Source organism: Cibotium barometz, chromosome 9 (assembly GCF_041138505.1).
Source record: "Cibotium barometz isolate CiBa-2024 chromosome 9, ASM4113850v1, whole genome shotgun sequence".
Taxonomy (NCBI): domain Eukaryota; kingdom Viridiplantae; phylum Streptophyta; class Polypodiopsida; order Cyatheales; family Cibotiaceae; genus Cibotium; species Cibotium barometz.
In genome coordinates this window covers 5,010,012-5,029,631 of record NC_141054.1, presented here as the reverse complement: position 1 = coordinate 5,029,631, position 19,620 = coordinate 5,010,012, and the positions used below count along the sequence as shown (strand labels likewise).

The 19,620-nt window shown below is 42.2% G+C and overlaps 1 protein-coding gene across 1 annotated transcript; it reads left to right on the top strand.

Annotated features, from left to right (window-relative positions):
- The first annotated feature begins 12,293 nt into the window (after positions 1–12,293).
- On the top strand, positions 12,294–17,133 carry LOC147635177 (pentatricopeptide repeat-containing protein At2g33680-like). Its single transcript, XM_086802374.1, has 2 exons — positions 12,294–12,713; positions 12,801–17,133. The coding sequence occupies exon 2, from the start codon at positions 12,855–12,857 to the stop codon at positions 16,305–16,307; it is 3,453 nt and encodes a 1,150-aa protein (XP_086658500.1). The 5' UTR covers positions 12,294–12,713; positions 12,801–12,854; the 3' UTR covers positions 16,308–17,133.
- The last annotated feature ends 2,487 nt before the right edge of the window (positions 17,134–19,620 follow it).

Genomic DNA, 19,620 nt, shown 5'->3' with positions numbered 1-19,620 from the left:
AGAGAGAGAAGGCAAGACTCAATTGTGATAATGGGATTGTCCCTTTTCATATTTCATAAATCACTTATATACATGATCTCTCTTTTTACAATGGCTGACTGCCCATTTACAATTGGGGGACCCAAAACTAACTTGATCTCTCTTTTTACAATGGCTGACCACCCATTTACAATTGGGGGACCCAAAACTAACTTCCTAGCTCTATGTACATCTAATCTCATTCATGTGATGACGTTACACAAGTCCTAAGCTCGATATATCTTTTTCATTAAATGCTTAGCACAGTTACATAACAATGGATTACAAGAAGCGTAACCATGCTTGAAAAATGATGTTAACTAGTGTTGTTAACACACACTTACACAAGTGTGCACACATTCATAAATACACTCTCACACACGCACTCATAAGCATGTGCACCCACGCAAAACATACAAAAACGTGCATATGGACACTCGTAACACACTTGCACATTATGCACACCTCCCATTATCCATCCACACCCTCTAAAATCCCGTACATGGGTTACCCCTCTCCACACTTGCTCGCACATGCACCCTCTCTATTTATACACACACACTTGCACACACGTGTACACTTTCTAAATACCCACACGCACACATGCACACACACTTGCATGCATGTATACACTCTCTAAACACCCACATCCACACGTGCGCACACACACTTCCCCTCCAAATTCACCCTCCCTCCCTTGTTTTTTTATTGTTTCCTTTTTGTCTTATATTTACTTCCCTTTGTTTTTTCTATTTATTTATGACAAAAGAGCCCTATTTAATTTTATTTTATTTTTCTATGTGGCCGTGCCATCCCATTGTGAAAGGACTAGCCTAAGGCCAAACCACATCAGGGCCAGCCACATCTTGGGGGCAGCCTAGCCTCAGCACTATCTCCCGCAGGCTTATAAAGACCCCTTGGGCATGGGATTAATGTCAAAAAATTGGCCAAACACGTGGGGCCCTCATTGGCCCACTTGCTCGGTCCCCACGTAGCTGCAAATCATAAACCCCACCATATCTAGCTTGACTCCATGATATGCAGGCACACATGCCCTTCCTGCAGCTCAACTCCACCACGTCGCTCCACTCCCATGCCTTCTCTCTGCACCATAACATTTTTGTGTGAAGTAAACGGATCTATGAATGGCATTTGGTGGTGTTTGGATGTATAATGGAGCTTCACGCCGACAACTCTATGTAAGTTCTAATGTGGTAGTGCAAGGTGTGTGTGTGTGTGTGTGTGTGTGTGTGTGTGTGTGTGAGAGAGAGAGAGAGAGAGAGAGAGAGAGAGAGCAAGGATTACCTAGAGTAGACTCTAAAAAATCGGGAAGCCAAGCAATCCAGGAGAAGCAAAGCAAAGCCGGTGGAAGCCATTAAAAAAAACAAAAGACACGAAGAACAAGGAAGTGAGCCAAGTAAGACCACAAAAGGTACATAAGTTCTAATGTGGTAGTGCAAGGGGTGTGTGTGTGTGTGTGTGTGTGTGTGTGTGTGTGAGAGAGAGAGAGAGAGAGAGAGAGAGAGGAGAGAGAGAGAGAGAGAGCAAGGACTACCTAGAGCAGATTGGCAACAAAACTCCAGAAGCCAAGGAATCATGGACGCAAAGCAAAGTCGGTGGTAGCCACAAAAAGAGAAAAATAAAACACAACACTAAGAGAACAAGGAAGTGAGACAAGCAAGACCACAAAAGGCCTTTGCATGGAGCAATAAAGAGAAGATGGCAAGCACAAGAAGGTGATCAGGAGTAGAAAGAAGGCCACAAGCCACACTATGTAAAGCCAACAAAGAAGGAAGGAACCTGGAGAGGAAAATAACAAGTGCAAAGAAGTCAATTGTAGAAGTCGGTAAGACAAAAAAGCAAAATCAACCACCGATAATAAGAATCCAAGGGCATCTAGAAACAAGCAACTAGCAAAGCAAATTGGTAGCTTTGACAAAAGTAAATTGGGAAGAAGCTCAAGAAGAAGAGGGTCACACTCAACAAGCACCCGCCGGCCAAGGAAACAAAAACCCAACAAGGCACATGGGCCAAGAAGAGAATCTAGAGTTGAGTTACCGGGCACATTCTCATGCACATACTCAACAACGAGGCATCAACAACAAAAATGGGCACCAAATCTCCTTCAACAAGTGCACTACAAAGTAATTTCTGATATCAGCCCTCTTCCGTTAAATTGGTAAGTGAGGTTAACCCTTCTTTTACTACTTATTTTGGCTCCCCATTGAGTGGGTAGAGCACTCCCCACAGAGGGTGCAGATGATATAGGTGGGATTTTTTAGAAGTACACACTTGAATAGTCTAAAGGTATAACCCAAAAGTTCATAAGTATCTACTTGGCAAGGTACATTATGCCCACATGCTCACAAATGTTCTTTGTCATGCTATTGATAAAGAACTTCCACCCCCTTGCCTGGCCTACCTTATCCCATCTTATAGAGTAGCATCTCTTTGACAACCCCAAGCCTAATCTACCTCTATATAGCGTTGTCCTACATAAAGTAGCATCCCCTAAAAGCACTTCCAAGGCATCGGCTCTAGACCTCAATGTTACTGCCAAAAGGGTGTTCCCAAAAACCTACCAAGAATCTCACATGAGAATAGTTATCCTCTTGTTTTGTTTTTTTTTGGTCTCCAACTCTTTAATTTTCCTTTCTTTCCTTTTCTACATTGCTACTAGCTCACCCTTTCACTCACAATGTATATAGCTATAAAGCCAGGACATAGTCTCAAATAGTCCATTAAAAATACGGTGCACGAGTATCTCGGCATACTCCATCGACACAATGCAAGGAATATCTAAACATAAAGGAACTAATACTAGCCTCTAAATAGGGTTAAAGCTTTAATGCTCATCTAGACAGTAAAACTATATGGGTCATAAGACCAATCATCCTACCACAATGTCTCTTCTCCCTTTTATACTCTTTACACTTCATTTAATCTCTTGTTCGTTTCCTTTTAATTCTAATAGATCTCATTCAATAACAAATTAACATAACTATAGAGGGTTTGAATACACCTAATCAATAGGATGAAAATCTCAACCTCATGTTTGCGTTGCTTTTCATATGTTTACTTGCTTTGAATATCCTATCACCAGTCTCTTCTCACTCTTAGAAGGTACCTGTCCCCCATAACCACAACACCACCTCTATATAGCGTTGTCCTAATCTAAGTTTTTTTTCTTGTGTTTTTTACTTTTTTTTCAAAATAAAAAGTACAAGAATGTTAAACATGAAAAGCTACCAACTCAAAGAAAACAAAAACTATCACCTAAGTAATTCCTTTGCCATCATCAAAAGTGCAGAGCATAGCTTAGTAATCTCTTTCCCTAGGTCAACAGACTCTGCATTGGTAGGAAACACGACGAAAATATTGAAGGTATCCACATGATATGGGAGTCGAATAGAGGCTACATAAACCAAATCTCGCCATAAATATGGTCGTAAAGCATCCAAATCGTGAAATGGCATAGGGGTCAAGGAAGATGTGCCAAAGTTGGCACTGTGGAATATCTTCTAAATCTCTCACGCTCCTCTAAATGATCACCTAGCATAGCCCAAAATGAGTAAATGGAAGGTAGCATGGTCTCATGGAATGATGGAGTACGGTCACCTGCCAAATCTCGGCATACTCCTCATGGTAGGTAAGCACTGCTAAAAAGGTCCTCTCTCAGGATATGGTGTTGAGGAGTTACACCCACTAGGGTTTTTAACAAGCCCTGTACCATACTGCCTAAAATAGGTCCTACACTACCAACATATAATGAGACATCCAACATATAAAATAATTCTACGAATGATGACACACAACAATGCTCACTCCTATTAGCAAAATAATAACTAGAAAAAGTACAAAGATCAGGTATACAATAATCTCCTCGGTGAAGGGAATCTATACTATCCTCATCAATCATCATTGGTATACTCGTATTTGTCCAAGTAAGATCCATTAAAAAAGAATAGTGAAGGTGTAAATGAACATTTCCTATACCTTAAATACCCCTACCTAAACATCATAATTACCATATCAAGTTCACTCTACATACTGTTTCACCCTTAACCCATTAACTCTAAATGGTTCATTCCCCTTTTGCAAATCTTGTATGCTCAAAGAACCATTCTCAAAAACCTCTTGGAATTTATTGCTCAATAGAAAACATTGCATCTATGCCATACACCAAATTAAATGGAGTAATTTGTGTAGTAACTTTATAAGCCATACGGTTTTGGTTAATATTCCACATAGAATTTGATTGGTAACTTTCACTTGACCATTTGCTCTAGGATAATACAGTGTTGATATGTTTAATTTTTTAAAGCTCATTTAAGAAATGGAAACCTCTATCACTCACTAATTCCAAAGGACATCCAAAACGAGTACTAATATTTTCATAAAGAAACTTGGCAACATTGACGCCTCTGTCCGTCTTCAGGGGTTTTGCCTCTACCCATTTGGTCACTAATATTTTCATAAAGAAACTTGGCAACATTGACGCCTCTGTCCGTCTTCAGGGTTTTGCCTCTACCCATTTGGTCACATAATCTGTACACACTAAAATGTATCGATTAGATCTACAACATGGCGAAGGATCTATTGGTCCTACAAAATCTATTCCCCACTTCTCAAATGGCTTTAACGCTAAGATAGGCATTAAGGGTGTAAAATTTTGGATGGTCTACCAAATCATTGACATCTATCACATTTAAAAATAATAGTCTTTAAATAACATGGCCACCAATAAACAACAAGGATAGCGAGCCATTAATTTACCAGCAAAATGTCCACCACATGGTTCATCATGTAAAGCTTTCAAAATAGTGAAAATTTCATCTTCAGGCACATAATGTCCATAAATTCCTTCTCGAGGAAAGTACTTACAAAGATAACCATCCAATAGATTATAAGACCTTGATTGTAACAAAAGATTTTTCTTTTCCCTCCTATTTGCTGCCTAGGTGGATATTGAGCCGTACTCAAAAAATTAGTAGTGTCAGCATACCATGGAACTTGTGTTTCTATTAAAAATAACTAAGCATTGAGAGTAGATCTAGTCTACCCAGCTGAGATGGTAGAAGAGAGTGCATCACTACTGCCTGGATAGAGACAGACATGTCGAGTCTACTTAAGCTCTGAGGAGAGGAACAATACCAAATATGGACATAGGAGAGTTGAGAGATTAGTTCATGGGCAAAGCTCTTCTCTAAAGCATTGTACTGTAATACTTAAGAATGAATTGGATCTTGTCTTATTGTTGCTTTTTATCTATTCATCTCTATCCATGTGGTGTTCAATCTTGTGTTAGGTCATTCCTGTCTGGATGTGGAAGTCTGTATGGAATCTAGATAGCCTTAGGAACTAACTTGCTTCAATTCATGCTCACTCTCCCTGCACTTAGGCAGATGGTAGCTCAACGTTCTAGTGTTGGCTTATTGCATTGGGGATAGCTGCATTAGTCATGCGTGACTCCTCCGAAGAGCCAACTAGGTGGTGTGGAACCACTTAGGTACTGGGTCCTAACACCAGACATCGACAACAACTTAGGAATAAGTTCATCCCTAAATATAAGATTAAGTGAAAGATAGGGCAAAGGAGGACTCAACTTAAGAGACAACAACTAGGTGGAGTAAGCACATCCCTTATTTCATTTAAGAGTAAATGCTTGAAGAGGGGAAGTATGCTATGCACCTGGGCACTAATCTACAGATTATTTATCTCACAGCAAGGTTAGGGGTAAACAAGCTTAATGGTTGTAACATGTTATCTATTTATGGTGTATCTATCACTATATAAGTGAGAGCATGGGTTATTATGAGACATAAATAAATGGCACCGCTAAAGGTCTAGCTTGGATTAGAAAAGCAAACATGCTCATGTCATGCACATGGCAAGTACATAGGTTAACGTGTCAAAGGTCCTCAAGTAGGCTTCGGTGGTATGGGATGCTAGAGTTAGACATGGACCTATGGGATTAAGTTAGAGCCCTAGCCTTGGCTCAAGGGAGATCAATGGATGTCGATCATGGTTGGGAGGTGAGCTAGGGCTTGAAGAGGCAAAGTATGTTATGTACTTAAATCTATGAATTATTTATCTCAATGAGGTTAGGGGGCCTTGAGATTAGAAATTAGCAAGAAGAGGGTTTTTAAATCGATTAACCAAGCTTAATGGTTGTTTATGTGATAAGTTAGCTATTTATGGTGTATAATAGAGTTTGAAGAGGCAAAGTATGTCATGTACTTAAACACTAATCTACAAATTCTTTATCTCATCCAGCAAGGTTAGGGGGCCTCAAGATTAGGAATTAGCAAGCAGATACTTAGCTAAGATTTTTGGATTGATTAAATAAGCTTAATGGTTGTTTATAATAGGTTAGCTATTTATGGTCTAGCGCTATGACTATAAAAGTGAGAGCATGGGTTATTATGAAACATAGTTGTGCAGATGCACCGCTCGCTAAAGGTTTGGCTTGGACCAAGAGAGCATACATGCTCATGCCATGCACATGGCAAGTACATAGGTTAGTTTGTCGAAGGCCTTTAGGCAAGCTTCGGTGGTATGAGATGCCAGAGTTAAACACGGACCTATGGAATTAAGTTGGAGCCCTAGCCTTGGCTCAAGAGAAACCAACGGATGTTGGTCATGGTTGGTATAGGTGAGCTGGCCTGCTATCTCATAATTTGGTTTGGTACTAATCGTGTTTGTGATCAAGGCAGATCTTGTGGAGGATTCATATGTAGCTAAATCGTTTGTCTGGTGAGACCACTTATCTCTACTATATTGAATTTAGTCCAAAACCATGAGGGCATGGCTAAACTATTGAATGAGTTCTATGATGTGTTTTAAATACCAATGAATCTCCCACCAAAGAGAGATGTGGATCATGAGATTGCGCTTGAACCAAACAAGCCACCTTATAGACTCTCAAGGGGGTAGAGAAGGAGGAAGTGGCAAGACAAATTAAGGAACTCTTGGACATGGGTGGATCAAACCTCCTTTTGCTACACTCATATTATTGAGGAAGAAGAAGGATGGTTTATTCCAAATGTGCATAGATTACCGTGATCTCAACAAGGTTACTAAGAATAATATGTTGGAGTATGCACAGGGGGGCGGAAGCATAGACAAAGAGAGAGAGAGAGAGAGAGAGAGAGAGAGAGAGAGAGAGAAGTAGAAGAAGAAGAAGAAGAAGAAGAAGAGACATAGATTCTCGAAAAGATCACTTTATTAATTAGCAAGAGGCTTACAATGGTGATAACCAGCAAATGGGTGTTACAATGTATGCTTGAGGATAGGATTTAAGAGGTGAGAAGAGGAGGACTTTAAGAGGCCAAGAGTTGGCCGACTAGCATCATGACCTGGCCGATAGCATATATCAACCCACGACTAGCATAAATATGAGAAAATACATGTGTGCCAATAAAAGGGCCAGTTCCCACAATAATGAGATGCATAAAATTCTTACACCCCCCCTGTAGCTCATAGTGTGCAAAATTCTAAAAAAGATAAGCTGATGAAGATGCAACCATGGACACTCCAGTATTGCGTAATATGGATACACCTCAGAAAGAGCACTTGCCAATCTGACTCCTTGAAACAAAATGCCACCTTGAACAACAAAGAAATCTACTTGGCTTAAAATTCCCACACCAATGTGTAGTGAACTCCAAGTATATAAAATGATAAGTTGTCGGACAAACCAGGCCCATAATCCCCCAATAGTGGATTGTGAACACATCACATCCCAAAACCGTGAACTATGAACTCGGAACACATCTTGTCCATATTCTCTACTACACCAAGCAATGAACCTGGAACACATTTGGTTCAAAGTTCCTAAAGCTGACCTTGTCTTGCCAAATTTGTATGCTTGGAACCCCGACTCATGATTCCCCTGCACCATAAAATAGAGCTGCTAAAACAGCCCCCTCTTCCTCTGGCTAGAAGCACATGGGAAAAACTATCTGTATAACTAGAGAAGAACACCATCCTGGTTCTCCTATGCTAGAAGTGACCTGGGAGCCCTAGATGAGTCACTAAAAGCATTTGAATCACTGTCATATGTCCTATCTTTGCCCTTCTTCTAGGGATGAAGACTTGCCCTTGCCCTTGTCCTTCTTCTTGGACAAGTAGTCCTTAAACAAATGTCATTTCTTCCTTCTTCCCACAACAGAGGAGCAACGACTCCAACCTTTTTTCTACATTTTGGTAAGGACCAGATCCTAACCATTTTGGTAAGGACCAGATCCTAACCATTAGGAGACACCTTGACCTTACTCTGTGTAATGAGGAGGATAGACTCTTCTTCTAAGAGAAGGGAGGAGTGGTTATTGAAATCCAACTTGATTTCTATGACTTGGCACCACAAAGCTTGAGAAACCACATCGTACTTCGGAGGAAGCTTTGTGAGGATAAGTGTAGCCAACTGAGTAGAGAACAAGGCAGCATTGCCATCTTGGCCTTCATAATAAGGAATGACTACATAAAACTACCAGCAAAAAATATGAGATTGTAGAGTTGCCCTTGTAGAGTAACTGCCCCTCATGGTAGAATCTCAAACATAGAGATCCTCCAACTTGGACTAAACTAGATGTGCACTGGCAAGAGTTTGTGTACGGCTGGTGAGACCTCCTTCATAATGGTTCGCACAAGCACCGAGTGGGCCTTCGAATCACAATCCTCCCAGTCTTGTAATTATGTAAGGAATCCATTTTTCTAAACCTGGGTCCAATGCCTCAAGTTTTGAGGACACTCTGGCTTCTTCTCACACAAGCACCGAGTGGGACTTCGAATCACGATTCTCTCAGTTTTGTAATTATGCAAGGAATTCATCCTTCTAAACCTGGGTCCAATGCCTCTAGTTTTGAGGACACTCTGGCTTCTTCTCACACTACCCTCAACAATCTCCACAAACCCTTATGAATAAACTAGACCCCAAATTCAACTTCTAATAAGCATCGTTAGGTCTATCCAGCTTGTCTTCCTTGTTTATACAGGGGGAGCCATATCCATAGCAATAATGAACACCGCAAAATGCAAATCTTAGCACTCCAAGACTTCTCTTGAGCACTTTCCAATGGACCGAAGCACAAGGACCAATCAACCCCCTCTCAAATTTGAGAGAGAAAGGGGCTAGACATCAATAAAACAGTCCACCAAAATGCACCAGAAAGAGAGATTAGCCAAGCCCAAGAAAATGGATGTCAAAATCTCATGGGCTTGGAAAAATCACCAAAATAGTGTGGCATAGACAAAGGAAGAGAGAGAGAGAGAGAGAGAGAGAGAGAGAGAGAGAGAGAGAGAGAATAAGAGACAGAGATTACAAACAAGATCACTTTATTAATTAGCAAGAGGCTTACAATTGTGATAGCCAGTAGATGGGTGTTCCAATGTATGTTTGAGGATTGGAAACAAGAGTTAAGAAGAGGAGGCCTTTATAAGTGAGGCCAAGAGCTGGCCGACTGGCATCATGACCTGGCCGATAGATATGAGAAAATATATGTGCGCCAATAAAAGGGCCAGTTCCCACAATAATGAGATGCACAAAATACATGTGTGCCAATAAAAGGGTAAGTTCCCACATTAATGAGATCCACAAAATTCTAATACAACAGGTTTCCAATACCTCGAATTGATGATCTACTAGATGAGCTTAAGGATAATACTTCTCTAAGATTATTTTGAGGAGTGGGTATTACCAAATCTGAATGAAGGGAGGCGATGAATTGAAGATAGCTTTTAGAATGGAAAGGGGGCTATTCCATTTATGGTTATGCCATTTGGCTTATGCAATACACCCCCCACATTCCAAGCATTGATGAGGAAGGTGCTTTAGCCCTTCCTCTATAAGTTTGTTTTGGAGATAAAGAGGATGCTCACTTTAACCCCTATTTTATGTGTCTTAATTTTACTAAGCCTTTTATCGCCGAGTGTCGATGCTTGTGGAAGGGGGATTGGGGCAATTTTATATCAAGACCACGGGGTTATTGCCTATGAGAGCCACAAATTGGATGAGAAAGATATGCGTATAATCAAGAGATGGTTGTATTTTGCATGCCATCAACAATTGGCATCATTACCTTTATGGTAGCCATTTTTATGTGAGAAGTGATCATCCTGTGTTGAAGTACTTCCTCTCCCAACTGAATCTATATCCTAAGCAAAGAAGGTGGTTGGCAACCTTGCAAAATTATGATTTTGAGATCACTTACACAAAGGACAAGGATAATGTGGTGGCTCTATTAAGAATGTAGGCATGTTCTTTATTGGCTATTTTCAAAGTACACAAATATTCAAGGCATTCAAAAGGCTCATTTACTACAAAGATAAAGTCTACCTTGTGCGTACATCAAACTATGAGCAAAGGGTGATGGAAGAATATTCAAGACCTTTGATAAGATAAGGAAGAGCTTGTGCTAGAAAGAGATGTGGAAGGATATACAAGCTTTTGTCTCACAAGATGTATACTTTGTCAACTTAATAAGGACCCAACACATAAGCTTGGTGGCTTACTTCAACCTTTGCTTATTCCTGAGAGGAAGTGAACTTATATTTCTATGGATTTCATTACGGGTCTTTCACACACAAAGAAAGGTTGGGACATCTTATATGTGGTTGTGGATAGGTTGACAAAGGGGGCACATTTCATCCCTACAAAGGTAAAGTACATGGCATCTATGATTCTAAGGCAACTTGTGGTTCATATATTCAAGTTGCATGGTGTATCATAACAAATTATGAGTGACCAAGATGTCAAATTAATGAGTTCATTTTGGAGAACTTTGTTTGAGATCATGGGAACCAAGTTGACACTAGCACCACTTACCATCCTAAGACTGAATAGAGAGGGTAAATAAGTGGATGAAAACTTACTTGAGACAATATTGCCATGACACTCAAAGTGTGTGGGACTAGTTAGCTTTAACCAAGTTTGTCTATAATAGTACTCATCAGAAGAGTATTTACATGTCACCTTTTGAGGCATTGTATGGTTATAAGGCAAATGTACCTATAATGGTTGTCAAGCAAGAAGAAGTGAATCCAAATGTACCTATAATGGTTGTCAAGCAAGAAGAAGTGAATCCAAATGTCAAAGAGGAGGTGAAGAGTATGCTTTCTCTTCGCCCACAATGCAAGACAAATATAAAGCAATCTCAAGTGAGAATGAAGCATTATGTCGATGCCCATACGAGACCTTTGGAGTTTCAAGAAGGAGATTGGGTGTTTTTAAGGATTTCCAAGTCAAGATACGAGTCTCTCAAACGGAACACTAACAAAAAATTAGCTCACCGTCACGCTATGGTCCATACAAGGTTTTAAGGAGAGTGGGGGGAGTAGCATACCGATTATTGCTTCCACCAACCACTAATATTCATGATGTATTCCATGTGTCTCACTTAAAGGCTTACATTGGGCCCGAAGTGCAAGTTCATATAATGAGCTACCTCCAATTAAAGAGGAGGGATTGATTGAATATGTTTTCGAGAAGATATTAGGTATGAGAGAGAGGGTACTTCACAGCCGAACTATTATGGAATACCTTGTCAAATGGGGTGGATTACCAATGAAGAAGCTTCATGGCAACCACCTCAATGTTGGAGGGATATCAAGGGTTGTTAGATGCATTTGGGAGAAGCAATGATGCTTGAAAACATAGAGTATAGTTGCTGGAAAGAAATGATGCTTGAAAATAGAGAGTATACTTGCTAGGATTATTTGGGATTCAGCCCTCTTCATGCTGTATTGGATAAGCATGGGTTGAGGAGAGCTTCCTATGGGCTATAGACTACCATGGAGAGCTTGTTTTGGAATGTTTTGAGAGCATTACATGCAGTTTACAGCTATATGGAGGTGTTTTCTCTAAGCCCTCTTCATGGTGTATTGGATAAGCATGGATTGAGAGCTTCATATGGGCTATACACTACCATGGAGAGCTTGTATGGGATGTTCTTGGACCATGGACTACTCTATATGCAAAGGTGAACTTTTAACATGGGTTCCATGGAGATGCCCTCACTCACATGATGTGTGAAAGAGTTATTCCTATGGTTTCGAGGAGGGAACTTTATGGGTGGGGATGGTTTGTAACATGGTAGAATCAATATCTATATTAATAAGCATATGAGCTTGGGATATATGTGCCAAAATGCCATAGAACATGAATAATTGGTATAGACATAGGGCTAAGGGCAAAGGCCACAAGGATGGACATTATTAATGAGTGTATAAGACAACTATGAGCTTCATTATATAACTAATCACTTTTACTAAATCATGTTCTTTCTTCAAGCAGTATTCCATTTGGTAACATGGAGTTAGAGGCTATGCAGCACCACCGCCTTGCATGTACTTCCTGTGGAGTTAGAGGCTATGGAACCAACACGTACTTCCTCCCTAAATAAGGCACCTGTGTTGGCCACGTGGCATTTTGGTACATGGGAGCAGAGCAAGCCTTCCTCCATGCCTAAGTTTAGCTGCACAAAAGAAAAAGGTCTTATGTGGTTCGGCGGGTTGGGAGACAGGACCGAGGCTTATGCAGCAATTACAATGTATGGTAGCAATTACTCCTATCTTGCCCTAAGTTTTGGGTGTGTTCAATAGCTAGCTAGCCTCGGAGATGCAGACATCACGAGCACGGACCGAGCGATTGTGGAAGGAGGGATCCCTCGCAGTGGTGGGACAACCGAAAGAGCAAAGTAAGCGTTTGTCCTCCCCCTCCCTTTCTCGCCATAAGTTAAATGATGATGCTCTCTTGATTGGGGCCCGCCCAATGCGTGTTACAGACAAGCCCAAGGGCCCCAGACTTCAAGTATCAACTTACCGAGAAGTCGCTATGGATGGATGGTTGGTCCAATCCAAGTTGGCTTAAAGACAGGCTAAGGCTCGAGGAAACAGAAGAAAGTTGTGCGATCGTGGGAATGCACAAAGTACAAGAAGAAGGAGAAGGAGCAATGAACAGTCTTGGCTGCGGTTTGAGGATGCTTAGCTTAGAGGAGACACTCCTTACCTTGGAAGAAGGGGTGTTGCCCCAGCCTTCTGTTGAGGACTTTGCTTACCTCCTGCACAAGTGCAGGAGGGAGCGAGACCGAGCCCATGCGCTGCGCTTGCATTCCTACATGCGCAAAAGTGGGCTGGAAGCTCATACATCACTAGGGAACTACCTCGTCTCGATGTTGGTGGAAATTGGAAGCATGTACTATGCCCAGCAGGTTTTTGATGGGCTGGTCTCACGGAACAAATTGTCCTGGAATTCCCTCATCACAGGTTATATTAAATGTGGGAAGCCACAGCAAGTTCTCACCCTGTACCAGAAAATGCAGAAGGATGATTTTGTACATCTCAGTGGGCATGCTTTTGTCGCCTTACTGAAGGCTTGTGCAAAGCTGAAAGATCTGGAAAGAGGCCTTGAAATACATGCACAGGTTGCCCGAATGGGCCTGCTGGAGAGAGATCTTTTTGTTAGCAGCACCTTGGTCAATATGTATGCGAAATGTGGCTGGCTTGCCAAAGCACAGCAGGTTTTCGACAAACTTCCAGTTAAAGACGTCGTCTTGTGGACTGCACTGATCGCAGGATATGCTGAACATGGGCATGGGAAGGAAGCACTCAAACGTTTTGAACAGATGCAACTTGAGGGTGTCTCCCCAAATGCTGTAACATTTGTTTGCAGCTTAAAAGCTTGTGGCAGCATAGCGGCTACAGACAGGGGCCGAGAAATACATGCTGAAATTGAAAGAAAGGGGTTGTTGGAAAGATATCATGTTGTTGGCAACACCTTGGTCGATATGTATGCTAAATGTGGCTTGCTTGCAAAAGCACAGGAAGTGTTTGACAACCTTCCATCCCGAAATGTAGTCACATGGAATGCATTGATCGCAGGATATGCTAAACATGGGCATGGTGAGGAAGCACTCAAGTGTTTTGAACAGATGCAACTTGAGGGTATCTCTCCAGATGCTGTCACGTTTGCTTGCGGCTTAAAAGCTTGTGGCACCATAAGAGCTGGAGACAAGGTTCGAGAAATGGATGCTGAGATTACCAGAAAGGGTTTCTTGGAGAGAGACCTTGTTGTTGGCAGCACCTTGGTCTATATGTATGCCAAATGTGGCCTGCTTGTGAAAGCACAGCAAGTGTTTGACAAGCTACCAGATCGAGATGTTGTCTCCTGGACTGCACTAATCGCAGGATATGCTGATTATGGGCATGCCGAGGAAGCACTCAAGTGTTTTGAAGAGATGCAATTTGAGGGTCTCTCTCCAGATGCTGCCACATTTGTTTGCAGCTTGAAGGCTTGTGGCAGCATAGGAGCCACAGCCAGGGGCCGAGAAATACACACTGAGATTGAAAGAAAAGGATTCATAGAAAGGAACATTTTTGTTGGCAGCACCTTGGTTGATATGTATGCTAAATGTGGCTTGCTTGCTGAAGCACAGAAAATGTTTGACAAACTTCCCGTTCGAGACGTAGTTTCGTGGAATGTATTAATTGCCGGATATGCCAAACACGGGCATCGTGAGGAAGCACTCAAATGTTTTGAACAGATGCAACTCGAGGGTGTCTCCCCGAATGCTGTCACATACATTTGCAGCTTGAAAGCTTGTGGCAGCATAGAATCCAGAGACAAGGGCCTAGAAATACATGCCGAGATTGATAGAAAGGGATTGTTGGAAAGAGACCTTGTTGTTGGCAGCTCCTTGGTTGACATGTATGCCAAATGTGGTTGGCTTGCCAAAGCACGGCAAGTGTTTGACAAGCTTCCAGTTCGAGGTGTTGTCTCATGGACTGCATTAATCACAGGGTATGCTGAAAATGGGCATGGTGAAGAAGCACTCAAGTATTTTAAACAGATGCAATTTGAGTGTATCTCCCCAAATGCTGTCACATTTATTGGCATTTTGAAAGCTTGTGGCAGCACAAATGAGGGCCTAGAAATACATGCTGAGATTGAAAGAAAGGGGTTGTCGGCAAGAGATGTTGTTGGCAGCACCTTGGTCGATATGTATGCCAAATGTGGCTCGCTTGCCCAAGCACAGAAAGTGTTTGACAAGCTTCCAGTTCGAGATGTCGTCTCATGGACTGCATTAATCGCAGGATATGCTGAACATGGGCATGGTGAGGAAGCACTCAAATATTTTAAACAGATGCAGCTCAACGGTGTCTTACCGAATGTTGTCACATTTGTTTGCAGCTTGAAAGCTTGTGGCAGCATAGGAGCTACGGACATAGGCCGAGAACTACATGCTGAGATAGACAGAATGGGGTTGTTGGAAATAGACCACGTTGTTGGCAACACCTTGGTTGATATGTATGCCAAATGTGGCTGGCTTGCCAAAGCACAGCAAGTGTTTGACAAGCTTCCAGTTCGAGACGTGATCTTGTGGACCACATTGATGGCAGGATATGCTGAACATGGGCACGGTGAGGAAGCACTCAAGTATTTTGAACAGATGCAATTCGAGGGTGTCTCCCCGAATGTTGTTACATTTATTTGCATTTTGAAAGCTTGTGGCGGCATAGGAGCCACAGAAAAGGGCCTAGAAATACATGCTGAGATTGAAAGAAAAGGGCTATTGGAACGAGACCACGACGCTGGCAGCACCTTGGTTTATATGTATGCCAAATGTGGCTCACTTGCCATGGCACAGCAAGTGTTTGATAAGCTTCCAGCTCGAGATGTAGTCTCATGGAATGCATTGATAGCAGGATATGCTCAGCTTGGAGAAAGTGAACGTGTTTTCCTTTTGTTTGATAGAATGTTAGGAGAAAGTATAAAGCCAGATCCGGTCACCTTCGTTATTGTTCTCAATGCATGCAGTCGTATAGGTTCATTCAATAGGAGCCTGAGATACTTTGAGGCCATGCACAAAGACTATGGTATCGTTCCAACTCTTGAGCACTACACTTGCATGGTTGATCTCGTTGGCTGTTCAGGAAAATTAGGCAATGCAGTAGCAATGATAAAGAAGATGCCATTCTGTCCTACTCCTGCGGTGTGGCATAGTGTGTTGGGTGCTTGTAGAACTTGGGGAAACGTGGAGCTTGGAAAGCAGGCTTTTGAACATGCAGTGCGCTTGGATGATAAGGATGCTGCAGCTTATGTCTTAATGTCTCACATCTATGCAGGTGCTGACATGCAGGAGGAAGCGAGCAAGGTTGAGACAAGGAGAGTTGAAAAACAAGCATGGAAGAGGCCAGAACATTGTTGGTGGATGGACGACACTGCTGAAATTGTGCATTCATTTTTGGTTGGGATGTACATTCCAAAAGGAAAAGTATTGACCCAAAGTTAAATATCTCTCTCTCAAAATGAGAGAGGAAAGAGTAGAGAACGGTTTAAGCCCATTTTCGGGAATTTCTGACCATGAACTGGGACCCATAAACTGTTCATGGCCATCATTGGTGATGGGATGGGTTTCCTGGAGGGGTGGCCATTGGGTGTGGGAGGAGTATAGAATGCGTGATTATCTTTTAAAGCTTTCAATATTGGTGCTCCTTTATTTGGCATTAGCATTTGACACATGGTGATTGCAGATTTAAGCAGGAGCGAGTCACATGGGCTCTGGACGTGTAGTTTGTTTTTAGTGGCTGTTTGCTGGTTCACCTGTGCGAGTTTGGTGGGGTTATGATGACCTTGCAGGCAGTTGATTTTCTGCTGCAGTGTTGCTGCTTATTTCAAGTTCTGATGCAGAATATGCAGTTCTATGGTTTCTTTCCCTCTGGAAGACGTGCTACAAGAAACTAGACCACTGAAAAGGAGATTGACCAACATTACAGTTCATACCAACTAATACCTTCCAGAGACCCTGAGAGTGTCTTAGCCAATGTAAAACTGCTAATAGGTATGCTTTGGCTTTTCAGAGAAGGAATCCACATGCTCAGGGCAAAAGAAAAGATGGTATGGGATTTTGGAGCCATGATGGCATGGCTCACTCACCTGGCCCACCATGTGTTCAGCTCAAAACACTTCCCCTTAAATTGATACGATTCTGTATGCCAGGGAAGGCAACATACACCTGCAAGACAAGTGTAAAGCCCCAAGCAAAGTGACTGGTGATGCATACCGGAAGCGAGGTTATAGCTGGTTACAAACATCAATGAGAATTGAGAAACATGGGATATATCAGATAGAACTCCTCTCCGAGAGAGAGAGAGAGAGAGAGAGAGAGAGAGAGAGAGAGGTGCATGTAGGAAATAAAAAAAGTCGCATGTAGACCCCTTCCTCCACCAACCTATTCACCCCTCCTGCCCCATCTCTCCCTCCTCTTCACTGCCCTTTCCTTCCCCTACCTGCTCACACTTTGCTGCCCTTTCCTCTGCCTTTCTGCTCGATCCTGTTTGAAAACGCAGTCAATGGGAAAGAAGACGAGAGAGAGACACACTTGATTACCTGAACACACACTCTTGCATGAGAGAGAGAGAGAGAGAGAGAGAGAGAGAGAGAGCATAAGGGAACTTGCCTCAGCTTGTTTGTACTTATGAATAATTTTACATGAGGGTTCTTTATATAGGCACTAGACCTAGCCTCACAGTGCGTGCACGAAAATGTGTTCACGCTAACCTTACACTTAATTAAGAAACTATTCACATGCCCATAAATATAACACTTACGTATGCACTTCGATGCCCCCTCAAGGAGGCTCACAATTGGAGATGTAGGGTAAACCCTACATCCAGACTCCCACAAAACTCCACAACCAATGATGCCATAGAAGTGCAAATTTTTTTCCCTTTGCTTTGGAGTGAGCGACCCATGACCAATCCAGGTCTTGCTACCTTGGATCTCCTCAGCACCTTGACATTGACATTGTTGATGAAGACCCCATCAATATAACATGGGAGAATCAATCTCCCTCTTCCTTCCACATCCCCCTCTAGATCCAAAGAGATGTAAAAGGCCAACTCAAGACTAGGACCAGTGAATATTGACAAATGCTATTGCATCTGCCAAAATCAACACAGTAGTTGCCACCGCACTAGCAGCCACCTCTGAAGCCTTGGTGTCATCATCTGATGAAGAACTAGATGCTGCCTTCTTTGCTATATGTTGGGCCTTGTCATTTTTCTTCACCTCACAGATCTTCATGGTGTGGCTCTTCTTATCACAATACCAACACTTCACCTTTGATTTTGACTTACCCTTCTCTTCTTTCTTTGTTCCAAATGGTGTAGTTGATTGCTGAAACTTTGTTCCTCATCTCTTCTTCAACTAACAACGTTGAGACTGCCTCAAAATCAAGAGGCTTATCCCTATGCCCAACTGTCAAAGAAGTGACAAAGGAGGCAACTTGCTCAAGAGCTCATGTGCCAATTGTGTACTGTCAACTTTGGAGTTGATGGCAACCAACTTGTTCCGTAATTCCTTTACTTGAGCAATGGAAAAAATGATAGAGTCACCTTCATTAAGGGTCAAACCATATAGTCTACTTTTCAAATTGATCACTCTGGTGAGGCTCTTGACTCGAGTTGTCCTTGCAAAATCCTCCACGCCTCAGGAGATGACTTCGCCGTTTGAATGAGTGAAATCATGGAATCCGACGTGGTCATGATAATCAAGGCAAGGGCTTGAGCATCACGCTTCTCCCAATCTGGAATCAATTGTAGGTCAACTACTTCTTCTTCATCAATAGCACCTTCGTCACCTTCGTTATCCTTAATGATAAGTCTCCTTCTCAACCTAGATGTGAGACTCTCCTTTGGCACTCTTGGTTTCAACTCCTTGCCTTCAACAATATTCCATAGCTTGGGGGCAACAAGATGACTCCAGATCTTTACTTTCCACAATGGGTAGTTGGATCCATCCAACTTCCTTGGCTTTGAGAACCTAATAGGTATTAGAGATGCCATGCCTCAATCCTAAACCAATACTTATGCCAAAAATCTCAACCAATAGTGCAAGAATCCTTGTAAATATTTGTAGCCAAAACACTTGTAGCAGAAAAACAACTTACCCCCTTTGCATTTAAACTAAAAACAGTCCTCTCGTCAATGGGCTTGATGAAGAGTTACACCACACTTGCATTTTGCTGAAGATGGGTTGAATCACCTTTCCTCCCTCCATGAGATAAAGAACCAACACTGAATCTATGTTTTTCAACATACCGTTTCTTTAAATGATGAGCAGCAAGAGAAGCCCTTGCATTTTCACCTCTACGCAATGAAGAGCAGTGTTTTGAGTAGATCATCACTCCACGAGATGAAAAACAACATATGCCTTCTAGCCCCACACGATGAAGAACAATAGCACACGACTTCACCTAGAGCTCCCTGTGGCTGTGCGCACAGTCAACTTTTCCATGGCAGCAAAAATGCAACTCCAACAAGGCGCCAACAGGCAGCAAACCAAGAAAGAACTCACGTGAATCATAGTAGGACTACACACACATAGCTCCACGTGCATTTACAGCAGCACAAGACGAATAGGAGTTGATTCTTCGCGTTAAAGAGCAGCAACACACACGAAGACAACTCAAAGCCAAAGCTATGATACCATGTTAGAAAACGCACAGTCAATGGGAGAGAAGAGGAGAGAGAGAGAGAGAGACACTTGATTCCATGAACACACACACTCTTGCATAAAAGAGAGAGAGAGAGAGAGAGAGAGAG